Source organism: Lycorma delicatula, chromosome 6 (genome assembly GCF_047948215.1).
Source record: "Lycorma delicatula isolate Av1 chromosome 6, ASM4794821v1, whole genome shotgun sequence".
In the NCBI taxonomy this organism is placed as follows: domain Eukaryota; kingdom Metazoa; phylum Arthropoda; class Insecta; order Hemiptera; family Fulgoridae; genus Lycorma; species Lycorma delicatula.
Window position 1 is genome coordinate 149253543 of NC_134460.1, and position 18672 is coordinate 149272214.

Consider the following 18672-nt stretch of genomic DNA (forward strand, 5'->3'; position numbering starts at 1 on the left):
TCCATGTAAAGCCTCCTTGAGTGGACCAAACAAATCAAAATCTGAGGGAGCCAAATCTGGATTGTTGGGAGGATGTGGTAGTATCTTCCAACCCATTTTCCAATGGTTTCTTGGGTCAGCTGGTTGGTGTGAGGGCAAGCATTGTCTTGTTGCAGTATCATGTTTTTTTCTTTGAGATCCGCGATGTTTTTCTCTAATTGTTGGCATGTCTGATTAGTAAACACTGATTATTGTATGCTGATTTTCCAAATAATCCCAAAAGACGACATCCTTGGACATCCATGTTCCTTGGACATCCCAAAAGATGGTCAACATGACTTTTTCCGCTGATGCTTGCATTCTGAATTTCTTTCTGAGAGGTGAGCTGGTGTGCTTCCATTCCATGGTTTGTCTTTTGGACTCTGGTTCAAAATGGTGAACCAGAGTTTCCAAGTTTCATTAGACGATAAAATCTTGTTTAGTAAAGGGTCACCTTTTTTTTTATAGTGTTCTTTCAAGTCTGTACACACTTTGAATCTTGTTTTCTCGTTTTGTTCTGTAACTATTGGGACCCACCTTGCACTTGTTTTACTGTACTTGAGCTTGTTACTGATAATGTTATGAATTGTGCCAAACCATTGCTCGTCAGTCACTGAGTTTTGACCATTCCTGAATTGTTCTACCCACTTACAAAAATTTCTGCGGTTCATACAACTTTCACCATATTGTAAAACCATTCGTAAAAAGATTTTAGCCGGTTTTTCACCTTCAGAAAGCAAAAAAAACGAATCGCTGAGTGTTATTCAACTAATCTGGAAACTTCAAGTGGATATGCCATTATTAAATGCAATATTGAGGTTATAAACAAAACAATTTTTTTCCATCAGCTCATCCCAGTGATGCTAACCTAAAGTCTTTTATGTGGACAACGTTACTCAGTCTTTTTTAAGTTTGATTGTTCTATTCTCAGTTATTGTATTTTCTTTAAGATTCCAAGTTATTATTTTTCAAGGTATTTAAATTTTGGTATTAATTAAATACCAAATTAGAATAATACTTTTGCTAAGGTGTAAATTTCATATTTTTGTTGCTACAAAGCATGAAATTGCGTAAATTAAAAGTTATTAAGCTATTTTAAAGGACTCAGAAATATAATTATACGTATATTATTAAAATATACTTTAATGTATTTAAATTATGTGTATTGGTTACAGAATCGAGAATTGAGAACAGTGCTTGCTAGATATTTGAAGGAAGTTGATGATAATATTGCTGGTAAGGAGAAACCATTAATTCCGATTAGAATCACTCGTTCAGTTGGATTACAGGTGGGTGATACAAAAATATGGATCTAGGTATAAAAAGCAGAGGTTAATTAAACGTTAATCTGATAAACTACTGTTATGAGTGGTAGTTACTCGGTTGATTGTCATCTTTAACTGAGTTCACCTTTCTTTCATGGATAGATGTCTGTGAAACTGTGCTACCTATTGCCTTGACTTAATATTTGGCAATGCTAAACTTGCTTACGCAATAAAAAACATGAATTTATTTATAAATATCTGAACATATGCTTGTAGAAGATTTTTAATGGTATTATGTACCACTAAGAAAGCTATTTTGTAGTAATGTATATGTGTATTTTGAAAATATATCTCCAAAATGAGTTTTTTTAATTTCTATTTAAATTTGGAACATCCTTTTCTCAGACTATTTATTGCTAGGAGATAAATTGAATTTTTTAATATGTCAAACAAAGGTTATGAAAAGTGACAGGAAAATGAGCAGTTGAAAAATTGAGAATAAAAATTTGTAGTTAAATGTTCTGATGTAGGGCCATTTTCTGATCATCATGGCTGATGTATGTCTCGATGTTTATTGGCCTTATGTATGTTGAATAATATTAGTTTATAGATCATACATTGTACTAGAAGTTACAGAATTTTGTTTCCATAGTAGTAAAATGGCAAAGGATGGACAAAGTAAAGTAGAAATCAAAAGAAAACACTGTTAGCATCAAAAATTGTATTTTAGTAGAATGTGGCTCTTTATGGTAGCAATATGTGGAGTATATGAAAAGAGATGAAAAAGATGCCTTTGAAATGTGGTTTTTTTTTCAGAGAATGTTAGAAAATAAAGATGTTTTAAGATAGTGGGTGGTCAGAGAAATTTGTGGAAAATATTGTAAAATGAGATCTGTTCAGAAAATAACCGAACATTTTTAATTACGTGCCAACAGAGACTTCTAGTGATGTGTGGTTGGCAGCATTGTGTTCTGCATAACCACCTCTACAACCACATGTTCAGGAATTGTTGATATCTTGTTTAGGTTTTATGTTACTGTTACTTCAGTGCAGTGTGTTGGTGTTAGTACTTATTTCTGTAATGTTTGATTTTCAGGAGCAATGATACAATGTAAAATTTTGTGGTGAAATTGGGGAAAACTTTCACAGAGACATTTCAACTTTTGAAACAAGCTTACAGAGATGATCTGGGTTCTATGCAATGTAACAAATGGTTTTAATCATTTAAATGTGGTTGTCAGTTGATCAAAGATGACCCTTGACAGGAAGGCCTTTTGACTTCAATTGATGACACCTGCTTTCAGAAAATAGAACAATCTGGTGCATGCAAATCACAGACTGACTGTCGGAGAACTTGCAGAAGTTAGCATCTCAATCTGATCATGCCGTGACATTTTGACTGAAAAATTGAACACATATCGAGTTGCAGTAATGTTTTTTTTTCTTGTTTGATGAGCAGAAAGTACAACAAGTGGACGTTTGTCAGCAACTTCTTGAACAAGCCAATGACGATGAAATATTCATGCAAAGGATCATAATGGGATATGAAAGCTGATTTTGCTGCTATGACATCAAGACAAAAGTTCAGTCATCACAGTGGATCGGCTAAGGATCTCCATGCCCCAAGAAAGCATGTCAGTCTCAATCCAGTGTGAAAGTGATACTCTTTGTTTTTTTGATTTTAATGGAATTGTGCATTTTGAATTCTTGCTTAAAGGTGAAACTATGAATCGTGCATATTATCAAGGCATTTTACAACAGTTACATGAAAAAATCCGCATAAAGAGACCAGAGTTGTGGCAAGACAACTTGTGGCTACTTCACCAAGATGATACGTCTGCACACTCAGCTTTGTCAGTTCGTCAGTTTTGTGGCAAAAATCAGATGACTGTCCTCTCTCAGCCTCCCTATTTGTCAGACCTAGTTCTCTGCAATTTTTTCTTATTTCCAAAATTTAAATCTGTGATGAAAGGACATGCCTTTTTGAGACAGTTGATGACATTAAAGCAAATTCATCACCGACTTTAAAGGGCATTTCAAATGAACCTATCCAGGACTGTTTTGTGAAGTGGAAACGCTGCTGGGAAAAGTGTACGAGTGGGGGAGGGGAATACTTTGAAGAGGACAAGGACCAACATTATCTGTAAAATTAATAATAAAGATTAAAAAAATAGATTTTGATTATTTTCTGAACAGACCTCTTATAGGTTTAGTTAGAACCTGGCCATAAAGGCCTGTAGTTAAATTTGGTCATTAAGTGATGTATATAAGGTAAAAACTGTAGAGAAAGACATACAGTGTCGAACAAATTAATCCGAACACAGTATCTTTAACAGAACATTTTATTTTTAAAAGAAAAATTGTTTAATAGTTAAAATTACTCAAATTTAATAGTTTATGTGTCCTTGTTTTTGATTGTCTCATTAATACCCTTTGGTATTGATTCCGCTAAGGCAGAACAGTGATTTTTGATTTCTTCATCTCAAAACCAAACCTCTATCGCTGAACTACTGTCAGTTTTTGTGGTAGAATTCATTTTTCCAAGTCTTCGATTTAGTATGGTCCATAAATTTTCAACGTGATTCAGGTCGGGGGAGTTCCCTGGCCATGAGAATATTCAATGTTTTTGTTTTTGAAGAACTCTTTGCTTTCTTTGATGTGCAACGTGGTGCAAGGTCCTGTTGGAAAATGAGTTCTGGGTTCTTCTGCATAAGTGGGACTATTTTTCTTTGGCATATGGTAATGTATCGGTCTGATTTCATCATCCCATCCGCAAAAATAAGTGCTCCTGGCTCTTCATGTGTAAAACATGCCCAAAACATCTTTTTGGCTGGGTGTTTAGGAGCTTGTTGCAGGTGTGCTGGCATAGTAGTCTAGTAGTCTTCATTTCTGCTGACTTAATATAGGCTACTCTCTCTCCCTTGGGCAAAGAAATGAGTTTTGTCTGATAAAATAACTTTTTTCCACATCTCAATAGTCTATTCTTTATGTTCCTTTGCCCATTGAAGTATTCTTGTCTTCTTAACCGGTGACAGTAACTGCTTCTTTTTAGGTTTCCAAGTAATCCTTCCCACTGCCAACAATCTTCTTCGAACTATTATATCGGAAACATTAGTCCTACTGGTCTCAAGTCACAACTGGAGACTGACTTTTTGGTGAACAGCTAACAATCGTGAATTAATTCTGCTCTTTCTTATTAGTAATCAATCCTGTGTAGGTGTGGTTTTCTTTTTCCATCTGCATTTTCCTTTTCTCTTTGGAGAGACAGAACCTGTTTCCTTAAATCTTTTCATGATTTCATGTATAATGTACTTAACTGCACACTACACTCGCTGACAATCTCTGTCTTTGAGTCATTTGTGTGTGTTGTGACAGAGCAACAATTTTTGACCACTTTTGTGGGGTTATATCCATCGTTTAACTAGAAACGAATAACAAACTTATAACAGAAATTTACAAGGTCACCAAAAACTAATTGACAATGAATTAATTATAAAAGCACAAACACCACCAATTCTTTTTATGTATCAACTAACAAAATAACCTAAAATACTGAACAGCAAGCAGTCTGCCGCAGAATGAAAATTCCCTACAACAGAACCAAAATTCCCTTTGTTTGCTACTGTGTAATAAATAAAGACAAGTGAGAATGTAGGATGCAGTAATTTTGTTGAGGCAAAGATAGATTGGCACTAAACAGGAAGGAGTGGAGAAAAGCAATAATCTAGTCAAATGGTTGATGGAGAAGTTTTTTTATTATTTTACAATATTATTCTGTTGTTAGATACAGTATTTTTAGTGTATTTAAAAGTTATAATCTTTCTTTTTAAGGTTACGCCACCTCCAGGTTATGAAAAAGTGAAAGGAGTGAATCGAAGTCAACAGCAGAAGCAGCCTGATAACATTCGAATTCTTAGGCCAGCTGTAAGTATTTTTTATATACATAATATAAGTACTATCGTTTTAACTGCATTATGTTAGCTATTATTGTCAGTAAGAGATAGTTAGGCAGTTTAGTATTAAACAACAAACTATTATTCCATTAATTAATTTATTTTTAAGTTCTAAAAAACCAGAATCTAAATACATGGTATCATGAAATACATTTCTAAATGTCATCACTTTTCAGATCTTTTTTTGTGTTGTAAAAGTTAAGTTATGAAAAGATGGTGTAATTATGAATATGAAATTACAACAGAACAGTTTGTATGTTATACAATAAATTTCTCATCTGTATGATCTTAGTTTTCGGGATAGATGCAGTAAAATAGAGCTCAAAAGCAGACTGGAACGTCAAGGAGAGTTTTCGCGTAGAAAAAAATTGGTAATAGTATCTAATATGTAACTAGAACAAAAAAAATATTCTTAAAAATATTTATGTGTAGGGTAAAGCTTTATGATAACGAGGTATGGATTATAGGAAAGGGCAGAAAGGAAAAGAATGATAAAGTTTATAATAAAGTAATAATGAAAATTTTATAACAGAACTTTGTAAAGGAGCAGTCTAAGCTAGGTACCCGTATATAAGTAATTCAGGTTTTGTTAATTGTGTCTTAGCAGGATATGTACAAAGTAAAAAATATAGAGAAAAACTGAATATATATATATATATATATATATACACACACCCACTCAATCCGTTGAATCTCTGTAAATATTAGTTTTATCAAAATGTATGTTTGTGCTTAAATATTAAGCCTGTTATTTTGAACAGATTGACATTTATTTTTTTAAATCTGTTTACAAATAGTCAAGTTGTGGCAGAAAATTGATGTTTTAATTTTGTTTCATAATTATTAGGTCTGTTATTGTGAGAAAATTATTATTACGTAATATGATATTAATTTGAAATACTAAAATTAAAAATAAATAAAAACAATTAATATTTAATCGATTTGAATGTAAAGTGGAGGACATGAAAACAGACACAAGATTACATCAACTTCTGCCATAACTCTGCTATTTAATAACTGATTTTAAAAAAATCTCATTTTAATCAAAATAAAAGGCCTTAGTATTTTAGCAAATAAAACATACATTTTGATAAAACTAATATTTATGGAGATATAACTGATTGAAAAATAAATGTGGCCGCCATTTTGTAATATGCAAAGGTATTTAAGTCCTGATTTTTTGATAATTTAAAAATTTTATTACAAAGATGTTTACCAAATATTAATGATTCGTCTATCTGAACTTGAGATATAAATTTTTATATAAAAATAAAAAAATTGGTAAATAGAGATATTTTTGTTTAGTTTTAAAAGTAGAATCTGGAAAAGTATAGCCAGCCCCGCATTTTAGGAACACTATATGTAATAAAAAATAAATAAAAGATTGTACAGATAATAAATACGATTGGACAGGTCTGAAAACTATTTGGTAGCTGATTTAGTATATTCCGGAAGTCTTCAGGTACCTAGTACAGCTTTCATAAACTTAGGCCTACAGCCATCAGAATTATAAAAATTGTCTTAATGAAGCTGTCTTGAGCAGCTGCATCTCTTTTTACTGTACTGAATTTGTTATATTCGTGGATCACCCCATCAGAATGTGTTGTTAATAGAACCAAACAGATAGTGGCTAGGGACAGACCAAGAAAAGATTCATAAAGTAAAACTAGTTTGAGACCTTACATACACTTTGCTTATAGTAGTTAAAATCTGCTTGATAGCCATTGGATGAAGCTGAAAGAGGTTTATAATGCTATTTATATAATTTTTCTAAAGATTGCATAAAATATTATGAAAGATGACCAAAATTATTAGAGGAAATATGATTTTAATGTAGCTTAGTTATTACTGAAAAACCTTTGTATCTGCTTATAAATATTTTCATGTTTCTGAAAACAAGTACATTTTTGACAGATTGCCAGATTGCATATTTATTCTTGTGTTATTTCTTGAAGCAAAGCTGTTTAAATTAAGTGAAATTGTGTTTGTAATTGTACGGTATAAATGTTGTGTTAGTGTGTAAGTTGCATTGATAAATTTTTTTAGGCAACAATACGGGATGGTGGTGCAACACCGAAAACCCCTACAACTCCCGCTGGACCAAGCCGTACTTCTACATCACCTCGTATCATGCCCCCAAAAATCGCCCCCAAGGTATTACTGTAGTTAAATATATAGAACTTTTTTTTTAAAATTGTTTATAGTACATTTTCCCAGCTTATACTTTTTGTAAAAAAAACATTAGAGAAGGTACTAAACTTATTTTACAAAATTTTGGTATTTTAAAACATTAGGAGGAATTTGTATTATTGTAAATATCTCAAATCTAATATTTACAAATGTTAAGATTCTTTTACTAACTAAAATTTGTGACTATTTGGTATAAAGTTTTTACATTATTTCTAAATTATTCATTACTTAATTTTAAAAAAGGTAACTGTGTTCGATTTTTATATTTGCAGCTGTTTTTTGTTGCAAAATACACATTTTTTTAATAGATTTTTTTTTCTTTAAAATTCTCAACTGAAGGTATCTGCATGTATTTAAACTAAATTAAGTTAGCTTATAACTGCAGATTCATTTCGGTTAAAGGGAAATTTGATCAGTTACTTTTTATTTTCATTTTCTATTTAATCCTTTATATCCTGACCTCTTTATGAAGTATATACTCTTTATGAAGTAAAGGATTGCTTTGTTATGTTTACTGTTATAAATCTGAATAAATAATAACTTTTTATATTTTCTTGCAAAGGTGATAGGTGCACATAGCTGGCTGCAATTTTATTGTCTTTAGTATCTTTGCTAGAAAAACAGAAAATCTCTATGGTAGTTTTTAATTTGATATATGGGAACTGTTTTTAATTTAGCTTTGACAGTTGGCATTTTCTTTTACACTCTTAAGATTTCCAGCATGCTGCTCATTTAAAGCTTCCTCCCAGCCCTTTGATTCCTATGACACCTGCTATCTGAAAAGAAGTTAAATTTCCAGCATGTTACTCCCAGTAGGTTATAAGGGATGCAATCTATCATATTTAAAACTCATTTAGATTATTATTAACATTTTCTTAATTAAATGTAGATTATTGTGCTTGTTGTCTGTATTATTACTTCTAAATTATTATTTTGTAGTCTTTTTATTTCTTAATGGGCAAGTTAACTAAAATAAATCTGCATTGACCATAAAATATAATTCAAAGTTGCAGGAACTGATATTGAACAGTGCTTAATCATTGTCAGGTGTTAAAACTAAGCTTTAATTTTTTTTTTAATTTGTTAGTTTCTGATAATTGTAAGTGATTACAAACTATTAAAGTGATGTACTAAACTATTGTTCTAGGTTTGTAAAAGTTCTTGCCTTTTTGAACTGTATTTTTTGATTAATGTGTTAAAAAGAAATTGATTTTTAATTTTAGAATATTCACTTTTTATTAAGAAGGTTGATTGTAAATGTGAAGGTTTTTTTTAATGTGTGGCAAATAAGACATTTTTTTATATGCACTACCGCATTATATATTTTTATACTTTGAATTCAAAGTGTCATCCGTCTGTTCAGAGAAATTGAATTGACCTGAACAGCAAGTAAGATGGTTCCATTTCTCTCTGGTGGTTCTGTTTGCTGTACTTTTGAAGGGATATGTTGTAGTTAGATTTTATCATAATAATATGAATCTAAACGGTGATGCATATTTCTTATTAATGCGATGAATGGGAAAGATTTTTCACCTGAAGAGTAGGACTTATTCCCCATATTATCAATGACAACCCTCTTTTATTCAACTTGAATTTTGAACTGTTAACCAAAATGTACATAGCTTCTATTCAGGTGAAATTGCATCTGCTCTGCTCATTATGTGTAGGATATGCTTTAAAACATCCTCATTGAATCTTGAAATTTATCAGAGTATTTGACGTCATTGTCATTATCCACTGTATATTTTTTGTTAAAAGATTTCCCTACTTTTTAAATATAATGCTGATATGTAGCAGCAAACGGTGTTGTTTAGCGGGCATTCTTTGTAATTGTGCTATCATATACAGTATTCGAAATTACTTATATTCATGAGGAGCAAATTATCATTAAATTTTACTTATAGATACATTTATGAATATTGAAGAAAAGATGTGTTGTGATCATTGCCTAAGCAATATACTTTATAAATGATTTAGGTGACTATGTTAATGTTGTCTGTACAGTTGAGTCGCATTCAGAACATCTCTCATATAGTGATATTCATGCCACTTATGTTGGTGAACTTGTGTTCAAAGTTCAAATCGCATCTTTTGACATTTCAGAGATAGCAGAAGATATTAGAGATATTAGAAATGCACTGGGTAGGTAAAGTTTGTGTCCTGTGATGTGACATGTATTGTAGCAGCCCACACATGCCCTTTTTTGAAAATAAGATGACTGCTTTGGGCTTCCTTTACTGCCCTACTCACCTAGCAGACCTTTCTTATTTTCAAACTGAAATTCTCTTATTACATACAATGATTTGAGATAGTGAAGGTATTAAAGATGTGTGAGGTCTACTGCATTGGGCCTGTTTTTCTAGGAGTGGCAATGGTGTTAGAATCAATAGCAAGGAGTTCTTCAAATTTAGGTTCACTTGTTTATATTTATGAAAATATTTAAAAAAAAGTTAGGAAACTTTTGATCACTTTGTATCTTTCTGAGTATGGTGCGGAATTGCCTTTCTCATCAAATGAATGCATTATATTTATTGCATTTCAAAAAAATGATTGAGGTCCTTTTCTTCCTACAATAACTTTATAACTATATTCATTCCCAACTATTGATAAAAAATTAATGTGGTTTCAGATTTGACTCTGAAATCTTTAGATCATTCATTAGCATTGTGATATACCAATTCAGTCTGTGCTGCAAACATTTCCGCAGAACGCTTTCTAATTATTTGAATAATTCTTTAAAAAAAAGTAAATTGCTCCTGAATGAATTTATAATAAACAGCATGTATTTGTATTTTCTGATGTATAATACGTTTGAAAAAATTAGTGTAGAAGTTCTTTTTTAAAATGGCAGTAATAAAAAAAATCCTTACTGTTAATAGATAGTATTTTTTATCACTGGAGTTTGTGTATGTTTTAGTTTTGAATTTTTATAATTACGAAGTTCAACTGTGAAATAATCAGCTACTCTCACATAGTCAATCATTATTCATTATCGTTATTTATCTGATTTCACTTATTACACTACAATACTGTATAACTAACTATTTTGATTTGTATAAAAAACTGAGAAGCACATACAGACTGGCATACGTATTTGTTGAACAGATGTGTTCACCCTTTTTATGTGGTTTTAGTAATAGTGCCAGTTATATTTATACTTTCTTCATATTTTTCTCTTATTTACTTTTCTCTTTATGTTAATTTTTTTATTTTTTTAAAATTAAATTATAGGTTGTTTTATCAATTTATTCAATACCTCATTTTTATTAAATGTCTTCGAATCAGGCAAATATCTTGATTCCAGTGAATACATGTTTATTCTGCACTTAAACTTTTTTGATGTTAAATGGTGTCATGTATGTTATTTGTTATGATTTTTATTAACATGTAGTTAATTTTATTTCTATTACTTTATTAAAGATTGCAAAAAAATTTATTAAAGTAATTATTTAATTTTACAGCTATCTCCTAATAACAACAGTTCCAGTATCAGTAATAGTAATACTATTAATAGAAAAGTTCAGTCGACAAATCATGTTGTCGAATCTCCAGCATCTTCTGCGACCGGTACTGTTGTTGCTGGTAATAAACGCGTATTACCTGCGTCACCTGTTGTCTCTACTACACTAGTACCTGGTAATTCATCTTCAGATCTTGAAGTCATCGACCTGACCGAGAAAGAAGAAAGAAATAAAAGTAAGTGGAGAGTTCAAATTTTTGTGTAGGCTTTTTTTATCAAATTTTAGGTCGTTTTGGTCATTATTTGTTTTATGTTACAGGTAATAAATTTTTATCTCTGTCTCTGATTATTTTAACGAAATGACTTTTTGCAGTAATAAAATGACTAAAAAATATTAAATCCAGTCCGACTACACAGTTATTAGAATCTTATTTTCATAAAACTAAAGATTTTATTTATCAATTCTTAGGTTTATACACATACAGGAGAAAATTAGGTGGCGTCTATGACTAGCTTTTTAGAGAGAACCTTTGATAATCTGTTGCAAAATTTGTTATTTTAACTGTTCCTGACTGACTAGCACATAGACATTTTTAGTTATCTTTTTTACTCCTACATGGCTAATGCATTTGTGCATTATATTTCAACAATTACTTATCTATTGTGTTTTCTCTTTTGACAGACACACTTGTAATATTTTTAATTATATTTTTCTTGAAGGTTTCTTTTTGATAATTTTTTATTTCATATGGAAGAATCTTGATTCTTTTTACATAGATTCTTCATGAGATAGCAAATTACCCTGATCAGAGCCAGTTCCTCTGTAAGTTCTCTGTATTTCTTCTTCCTTGGATGAAACGGTGTGAATTGTTTAGCTGCTGCTCATATTCCATCAGTGTACCATGATGGTGACTCCTAGTAGTTGGTAGTACGAATAATTGTATGAAGATGAGAGTAGTGGTGACTTGCTTGATAGACTGTCCAGGACTGTGATCTAGTCGGGGGATGCATATAAAGCCTGGCTAGTAACTTGGTACTATTTATTCAAGCCAGACCTTTTCTGTTCCTAAAATCTAAATATTACTGAGGCTTAAGTTTAAAAATGATTGTAATTAATATTGTTAGAGCTAATTTCATAACAATTTCTGCAAATGGAAGCGAGAACATCAAATTATATAGATTCTAATTGCTAAAATTAAAACAGTTACAAGTAATTATAAATTTTATTTCTTTTTTGTAATACATATTATGTTATAGAGTTTTTACTAATAGATGTAAACTGTGTTAATGGTCTGCTTCTCTTGTGAGTACAAATGCTAATCTGAAATTGACTTTTAATTCTCTTGAAAATGGCTTGAGCTGTTAAAATGAACTGGCTACCTACTATCTATTCTTTTTCTGTCTCCTGAACCACCATAAGGTAATACTTCAGAGGATGAATGAGGATGATATATATAAATGTGAATAAAGTGTAGTCTTGTACAGTCACAGGCCGACCACTCTTGAGAGGTGTGGTTAATTGAAACCCAACCACCAAAGAACACTGATATCCACAATCTAGTATTCAAATCTGTATAAAAGTAACTGCCAAATCCTAGTAAAGACAGTTACTTTTATATGGATTTGAATACTAGATTGTGAATACCGGTGTTATTTGATTTGGTGGTTAGGTGTCAGTAGGTTTCAGTTAACCACACTTTTCAGGAGTGGTCGACCTGAGATGTACCAGACTACTACACTTCATTCACATTATACATATCCTCTGAAGTAATAGCTTATGGTTCCAGAGGCTAAACAGAAAACAGAAAAAAGAGAGAGAGGCTACCTACACCACACTTTGTCCTTTGCAATACTAACTGGCTGGTAAAGCAGGAATTGTTGAATTGTGGAATCTGCCTAGTTTAATTTTTTGTAAGTAGAAGGAAGATTCATTGCCACCAAGATTCATTAATGATTTGTTATGTATGCGGTAATGTGAGAATTTGATCCCAGAAATTTGGAGAGTTGCTTGCAGATGTACATGATTAGAAGGAGAAAAGAAAAAAGCCAATAGTGAGTCATAAACTCATTAAAAAAAATAAATAAAACTTGTTTGAAAATTGTTTCATGATTTTTAAACTTAATAAATTAGCACAGATTTGAAGAATGACTGAAGTCAATTCAAATTAAGCTCATGATGCTCATCAAAAGTTTGTTTGCATGAAGAGTATGATCTCACCCTCAAGATTGTATTCTCCTTGAGATTTTTGATTATCTTATCTTACTCGGCTGGGTTTTGGCTTTTAGTATATACAATGTGGATGCCGGTTTGAAACTGATACGGATCTGATGAATAGTGTTAATAAACTTATAATAATGTCTAGATATTCAGAAGGCAGTGTTCTTGATTGAAGGTTGGCTAAAGCTGGTGTTATAGAATAATAAGTTTCTGATTGTGAGCTTTGACAAAATAGAGAAATAATGTAAATGTCTACGTAACTTGTGAATGTAATGAAATCTTTTTCTGTTTATTAGAATTCAGTTTTGGGTAACCCTCATGATATCATGTGTGATTGATTGATAGATATGATTGTTCATCTACTGTGTACTTTGTCAGGAATGGACTTAGAGCTGAAAAACTCATTCTAACTCGTCTGTCTTAAGTTTAATGAAACTAGGAAAAACAGAAAGAACAAAAGTGTGGCAACAGTACCTACTTCTTTATTAGGTTTTATTTCTTTTCCTTTTCTTTTTTTTTTTAGATGTGGCAAGAGGGGTTATGACACCTAATGGTATAAGATTAGTACCTCGACAGTTGACAACTTCAAGTAGTGGCAATGCCATTGGAACAGTAAGTATTTATCAAATATTTTTTCTTTTATTTCTAAGTTGCTTTTTATTTGAGTATCGTAAGTAAGTAATAAACAGTTTGTGTAATTTTATTTTTTTTTTCTGAATTATTTCACGATTGTGAAATTTCTTTTAATAATAGTGTTATAGAAATCCAGTAATTTATGCATTCTTTGTTGGTTGTGATGCATGGTTTTGTTTTATGCTTCTAATTTGTGTTAGTACTACTGAACATTAGTTGTATGAATATACTTATCTGTGACTTTATTAGTAAATAAAGTTTTCTTAGATTTAATTGAGCACATTTTTTTAAAATTGATTAGATGCTTGATCTTTTATAGAAAATATTAAAATATTTTTCTTAAATAGAAATTAAGTAGTGCCTCTTAATTTGTTTGTTTATCTATAATGCAGTTCATCACCTAATTTTGTTAACAAAATTGTTATGTTGTGCATGCCTGTGTAATTATTTCTTTTATCTATGGCAGAGTTTTCTACTGTATTTTTGAATTTTAAAAACCTAAAATGCAACTAAACTTCACAAATAAAAAATATATGTTCATGGAATTAAGAATCTATTCCTGTTATTGAAGTATTTTTTTAAAAAAGGAAAATAATTAATAGCAGTTATCGCTAACCATGTATCATTTTGAAAAATAAATTACACTTAGTAGGTATGCAATTTTTTCCAATTTTGAATTATTCTGGTTTTCTATTTGATAATGGTCTCAATTTCAGTGGTGATTACTCTTGAATCAGTTTCAGTTCAAATTTCAATTTATTGTGGAACCTCAAACCTTTTAAAGCTTTTCGAAAAGAAACTTCACTTTTTTTTTTAGTTCATCGCTTTTTCATGGTTTATCATTTATGTATTCATCAGCTGATTCATCATGTAATATTGTTTCTTCACACAGTCTTTATGACTCAAAAATACAGAGTATATTACAATGGATTTGCTGTAGATGTTTACATATGGCATTTGCTGATGCTGGTTAAGGATGCTAGTAACATGAATTTCTTTGCAATATTATTATAATTATAATAGTATCATGTGATAACAGAAGTGGTTCATTAAAGAGACTAGAAATAAGCATGTTACAGTGAAAAAATAATTAATCTAGTTAGGATAATGATAGTAATTGCACCAGCAAAATTTGAAGATGAAGATACAAAACAATTGGCTACACAGGTACTTTAGATGTAGTTCCGTAAACTTTTCTGTACTTCATGCCATTGGTTGGCCACTAATTGAATTTGCTATCCTAAAATGTGAAATTTTTGTAGATTTGGGCTAGGAATTGATGAAGAATATATATGTAATATTTTTTGGCAGTTCTTGTTTGGCAATGAAAAAAAATAACTGAATAGAATTTTTAAACTATATGAAAACATTCTATTAGTATAACAATTTCCAAGGACAGCTGGGATATGCTGCTGGAAGATAGTAAGAGGACTGGTCCCTGTTTAATGGTTCAAATGAATCCGTGCAGGCTGTTTCCTTATTTCAATGACCGTCACATAACCTTTCTTGTAATCACTTTACATCGGCAGATGCGCTATTATTAGTTAGATATTTCTACCGGTATTTTGTAGACAGAAGTGCAAATGATGTACTCAATTGTTCTGCACTATTTTTGCTTTTAAACAGAAGGAAAGTGTGTAAATTACTGGCATAAATCTTGTTAAAACTGCCAACAGACCCAGCATTTTTAATTTGTAATGAATCACATGGCATTCGATGTACTATGTTGATTTGATATACCATCTCTGTGGGCCAGTTCAAGCCAAGAGAGGCCACTGAGAGTTTACCAATAAAAAGCAAGGACTATGTTGTTGCATGTTTTGAGTCTCCAAATTGTGAAATCTAAGTCTTAATGAATTTTTTGCTGTCTGGTCTAGAAGTATGAATTGACAGCATTTATTTAGAGACTTTTGTGACGACCAGGGTGTGTGTGTATGATAAGAGTTTTGGTAAATGTTTCTGGTGGGTTGTGGAAATTGGTATGTCTTGCATAGTAGTGTATCTGCTTAGCCTTTATTGTACCATTTTTTGGCCCGAAAACATTTCAATGTGAGTTAGTATCTTTGTATTCATTTGACTTCCACTCCAGCATTCATTTTAGTTATAATAATAAATTATACCTAAAAGGAGAACTTTTAAAGAGGATTATTCTAATAGCTTCTATTCGTGTAAAATATTCCTTTTTTTATAGAAGATTGACCTGAAGTATTATTGGCAAAGTCATATGATCAGTCGTTAAAATAAAATTGAAATATTTATTAGAACTGTTTTTACTTATATTTATTAGAACTATTTATTGAACTTTATTAGAACTGTTCATTTTAATGAACAGTTCTTTAAAAATCAGAAACTTTAACAGACTTCATAATCGGATCAATTTTCATAAAATAGATTAACCAACTATTGAAATAGTTGGTAGCATGTATACATACACATTACAGTGTATTAATGATAAGCATTTTTAAATTTACATTAATATATTTTTTTGGGGGGAAACTTAAGAGAACCTACTGACTATAGAATTCAGAAATACATTTATTCATTAAAATTATAATGACAAAATATTTTGCTTACTACACAGCATGATTATCAGAATCTAAAACAGTTTTAGAGCCTGATATTTAAAATATTTAATCATTGTAAAAAAAATTCTGTATGCATAAACGCAGAGAAATAATTTTTATTCATGTTATTTAATCTAGGAAAGCAGAAATGTTAATGGAGTGAATTTTTCTACAGATCAGTTGTGCATTATTTGGAAGTTATGTGGTTGTTCCAACTAGTGTAACTGATTATTTTTTATATCGCGGTACTTATTTTTCATATTCCTATGATTGGTTTAGTTTGAAAATTTTGAGGGGCTTTTGAATATTTCCAAAATAAAGGGAATATCACTGCAGATATTCTGTTGTATTTACAAAGGTAGAATAGTTATTCATACACTTTTTACATTTATCTGTGCCATTTGTTTTGCTGAGAAGTTTGTGTTGTGATATTTATCATGTTGAGGTTTTAATGCATTATGGTTTTTTATGAGAAAAATTAAATTTACAAAATTTTTGTTATCCCTTCTATTTCATGTTTCTTTGGTGTGCAAAAAAAAAGCTGTATTGTTACTGGATTTATATGCTACATTTATTTAGTATTTTAATCAGTTGTTTGTAAATTTTAATTTCGCTTAATAACTCGTATATAAATAAATTTTTATAGGAATGGGAGTTCGGTTTTTAAGAAAATTCTCTCAATGCAATGAGAGCATGGTAGTGTGATTTCCATGTTTTTCCATGGCTTTGGGTTGAATTTTTTTTTTGTATTCATAGACTATTTCATGTTCTAAAAATATTGTTTTATTCCTGTATAAAAGCTTATGTGGTGAATTAATCGGGAAAAAACAAAATAAATTTTAAAAGAATTTCATAAAAAAATATGAAAAATAAAAAGTTGTACTAATTAAGTATACTGTATAATCTACTTTCTTAATGGTTGTTTTATTTATTATGTATCTAACTTTTAGTTTAAAAGATTGCGGGATAAAATGATAAGAATTCAGTTCCTGGATATCAAAGTGATCATTTTGAACTATTCTTGTTGATGTTAAAACCAAAGCCAAGCATAATAATGATTTTATTATTTCTTGTCAGTTTGGTTTATTCTTTATTCCTCCATTTCTTTGACTAATATAAAAGGAGCTTTTGAGAAACTTAAGTAGTTTTTAAATACTATTGCACTTTCTTCTGGATAAACTGTAGCTGGTGCTAGCAAACTTTGCTTGAAAGAAGAGTATATATATATATATATATATATATATATATATATAATAATATAAATAATAATATATAAATATATATATACACATATATATATATATATTTATATATTATTATTTATTTATATATATTTATTTATATATATATATATATATATATATATGTTTGCTGATATGGCTGTTTGTATTTGAAAACTTTTTATAAATTTACTTAAAGAAAACTGGTTGGCATTGAAGAAATTGAGTGGTAGAAAAGAAATTAACAATAAGTGGATTGGGGATAACAAAGAAAGAAGGGAAAAGAGTGGGATGGCAAGTGGATACGGTGTTTCAATCAAATTAAATTAGGACTCTGTCATTGTTAATGAAAATATTGGCTTTTATGTGAATGGTTACTACAATGAAAATTTAAAGATTAGCACTTTACCTATACCAGCCAAGAGATTCCATTTTGTAAAAAATTCTGATTATACAAGCGACGTTGTATTACTAATGAGAAAAATTGATGTAGAGAAAAAACTATTTATTCAATGATGATGAAACTTTCACTACTTTTCAACATAGAATCCAGCAACATTTAGACTCTTGTCCCATCGTTCTGTGAGCTTTCTGATTCTTGCAGCATAGAGTCTTTACCTTGCTGTTTGAACCGTTCATGTACCGCTTTTTTGACTGCTTTGTTGTTGTCAAATTTCTTGCCATATAAAAAGTCTTTGAGCAGGCCTAACAAATGAAAATCGGATGGGAGAGGTCTCTGCTGTGACGAAGATATGGCAACACCACCTAACCCAACTTCTTAGCACTTTTCCCATATTCTGAATGATAGGGCATGCGTTGTCATGCAAGAGAATTACTCCTTTTGAGAGAGCATCCTGATGTTTTTGCCTTATTGCGGGTCTCACGTTCTGTTGGAGCATGTTAGATAGTACTCACTATTCACATACGTTGTTCTTCTAAATAGTCACTAAAAATTGGGCCTTGCGAATCCCAGAATGCCATCAACATCACTTTACCAGCTAGCTGATGTGTGAATTTTGAATCTTTTTTGGTGGGCGAATCTGGATAATTTGCTCAAGACTTTGCTGTACTAGCAATTTGGGAAAATTTGACTCGTCGCCTGTCTTCATAAATAAGATCATTTATGCGGTTTTTCTGCACGTGGTAGTCAA

The 18672-nt window shown here is 30.7% G+C and overlaps 1 protein-coding gene across 8 annotated transcripts in view; it reads left to right on the forward strand.

Annotated features, from left to right (window-relative positions):
• wde (Fibronectin-III type domain-containing protein windei) overlaps window positions 1–18672 on the forward strand; it is a 73302-nt gene that overhangs the window by 33966 nt on the left and 20664 nt on the right. For 7 of the 8 annotated variants that reach the window (XM_075368816.1, XM_075368822.1, XM_075368815.1 and 4 more), the window contains exons 6-10: window positions 1194–1307; window positions 5115–5207; window positions 7283–7390; window positions 10888–11122; window positions 13628–13716. In XM_075368816.1, the coding sequence (XP_075224931.1) occupies window positions 1194–1307; window positions 5115–5207; window positions 7283–7390; window positions 10888–11122; window positions 13628–13716 (639 nt within the window). The remainder of the gene's footprint in view (window positions 1–1193; window positions 1308–5114; window positions 5208–7282; window positions 7391–10887; window positions 11123–13627; window positions 13717–18672) is intronic. The other variant, XM_075368821.1, reaches the window with a different exon arrangement.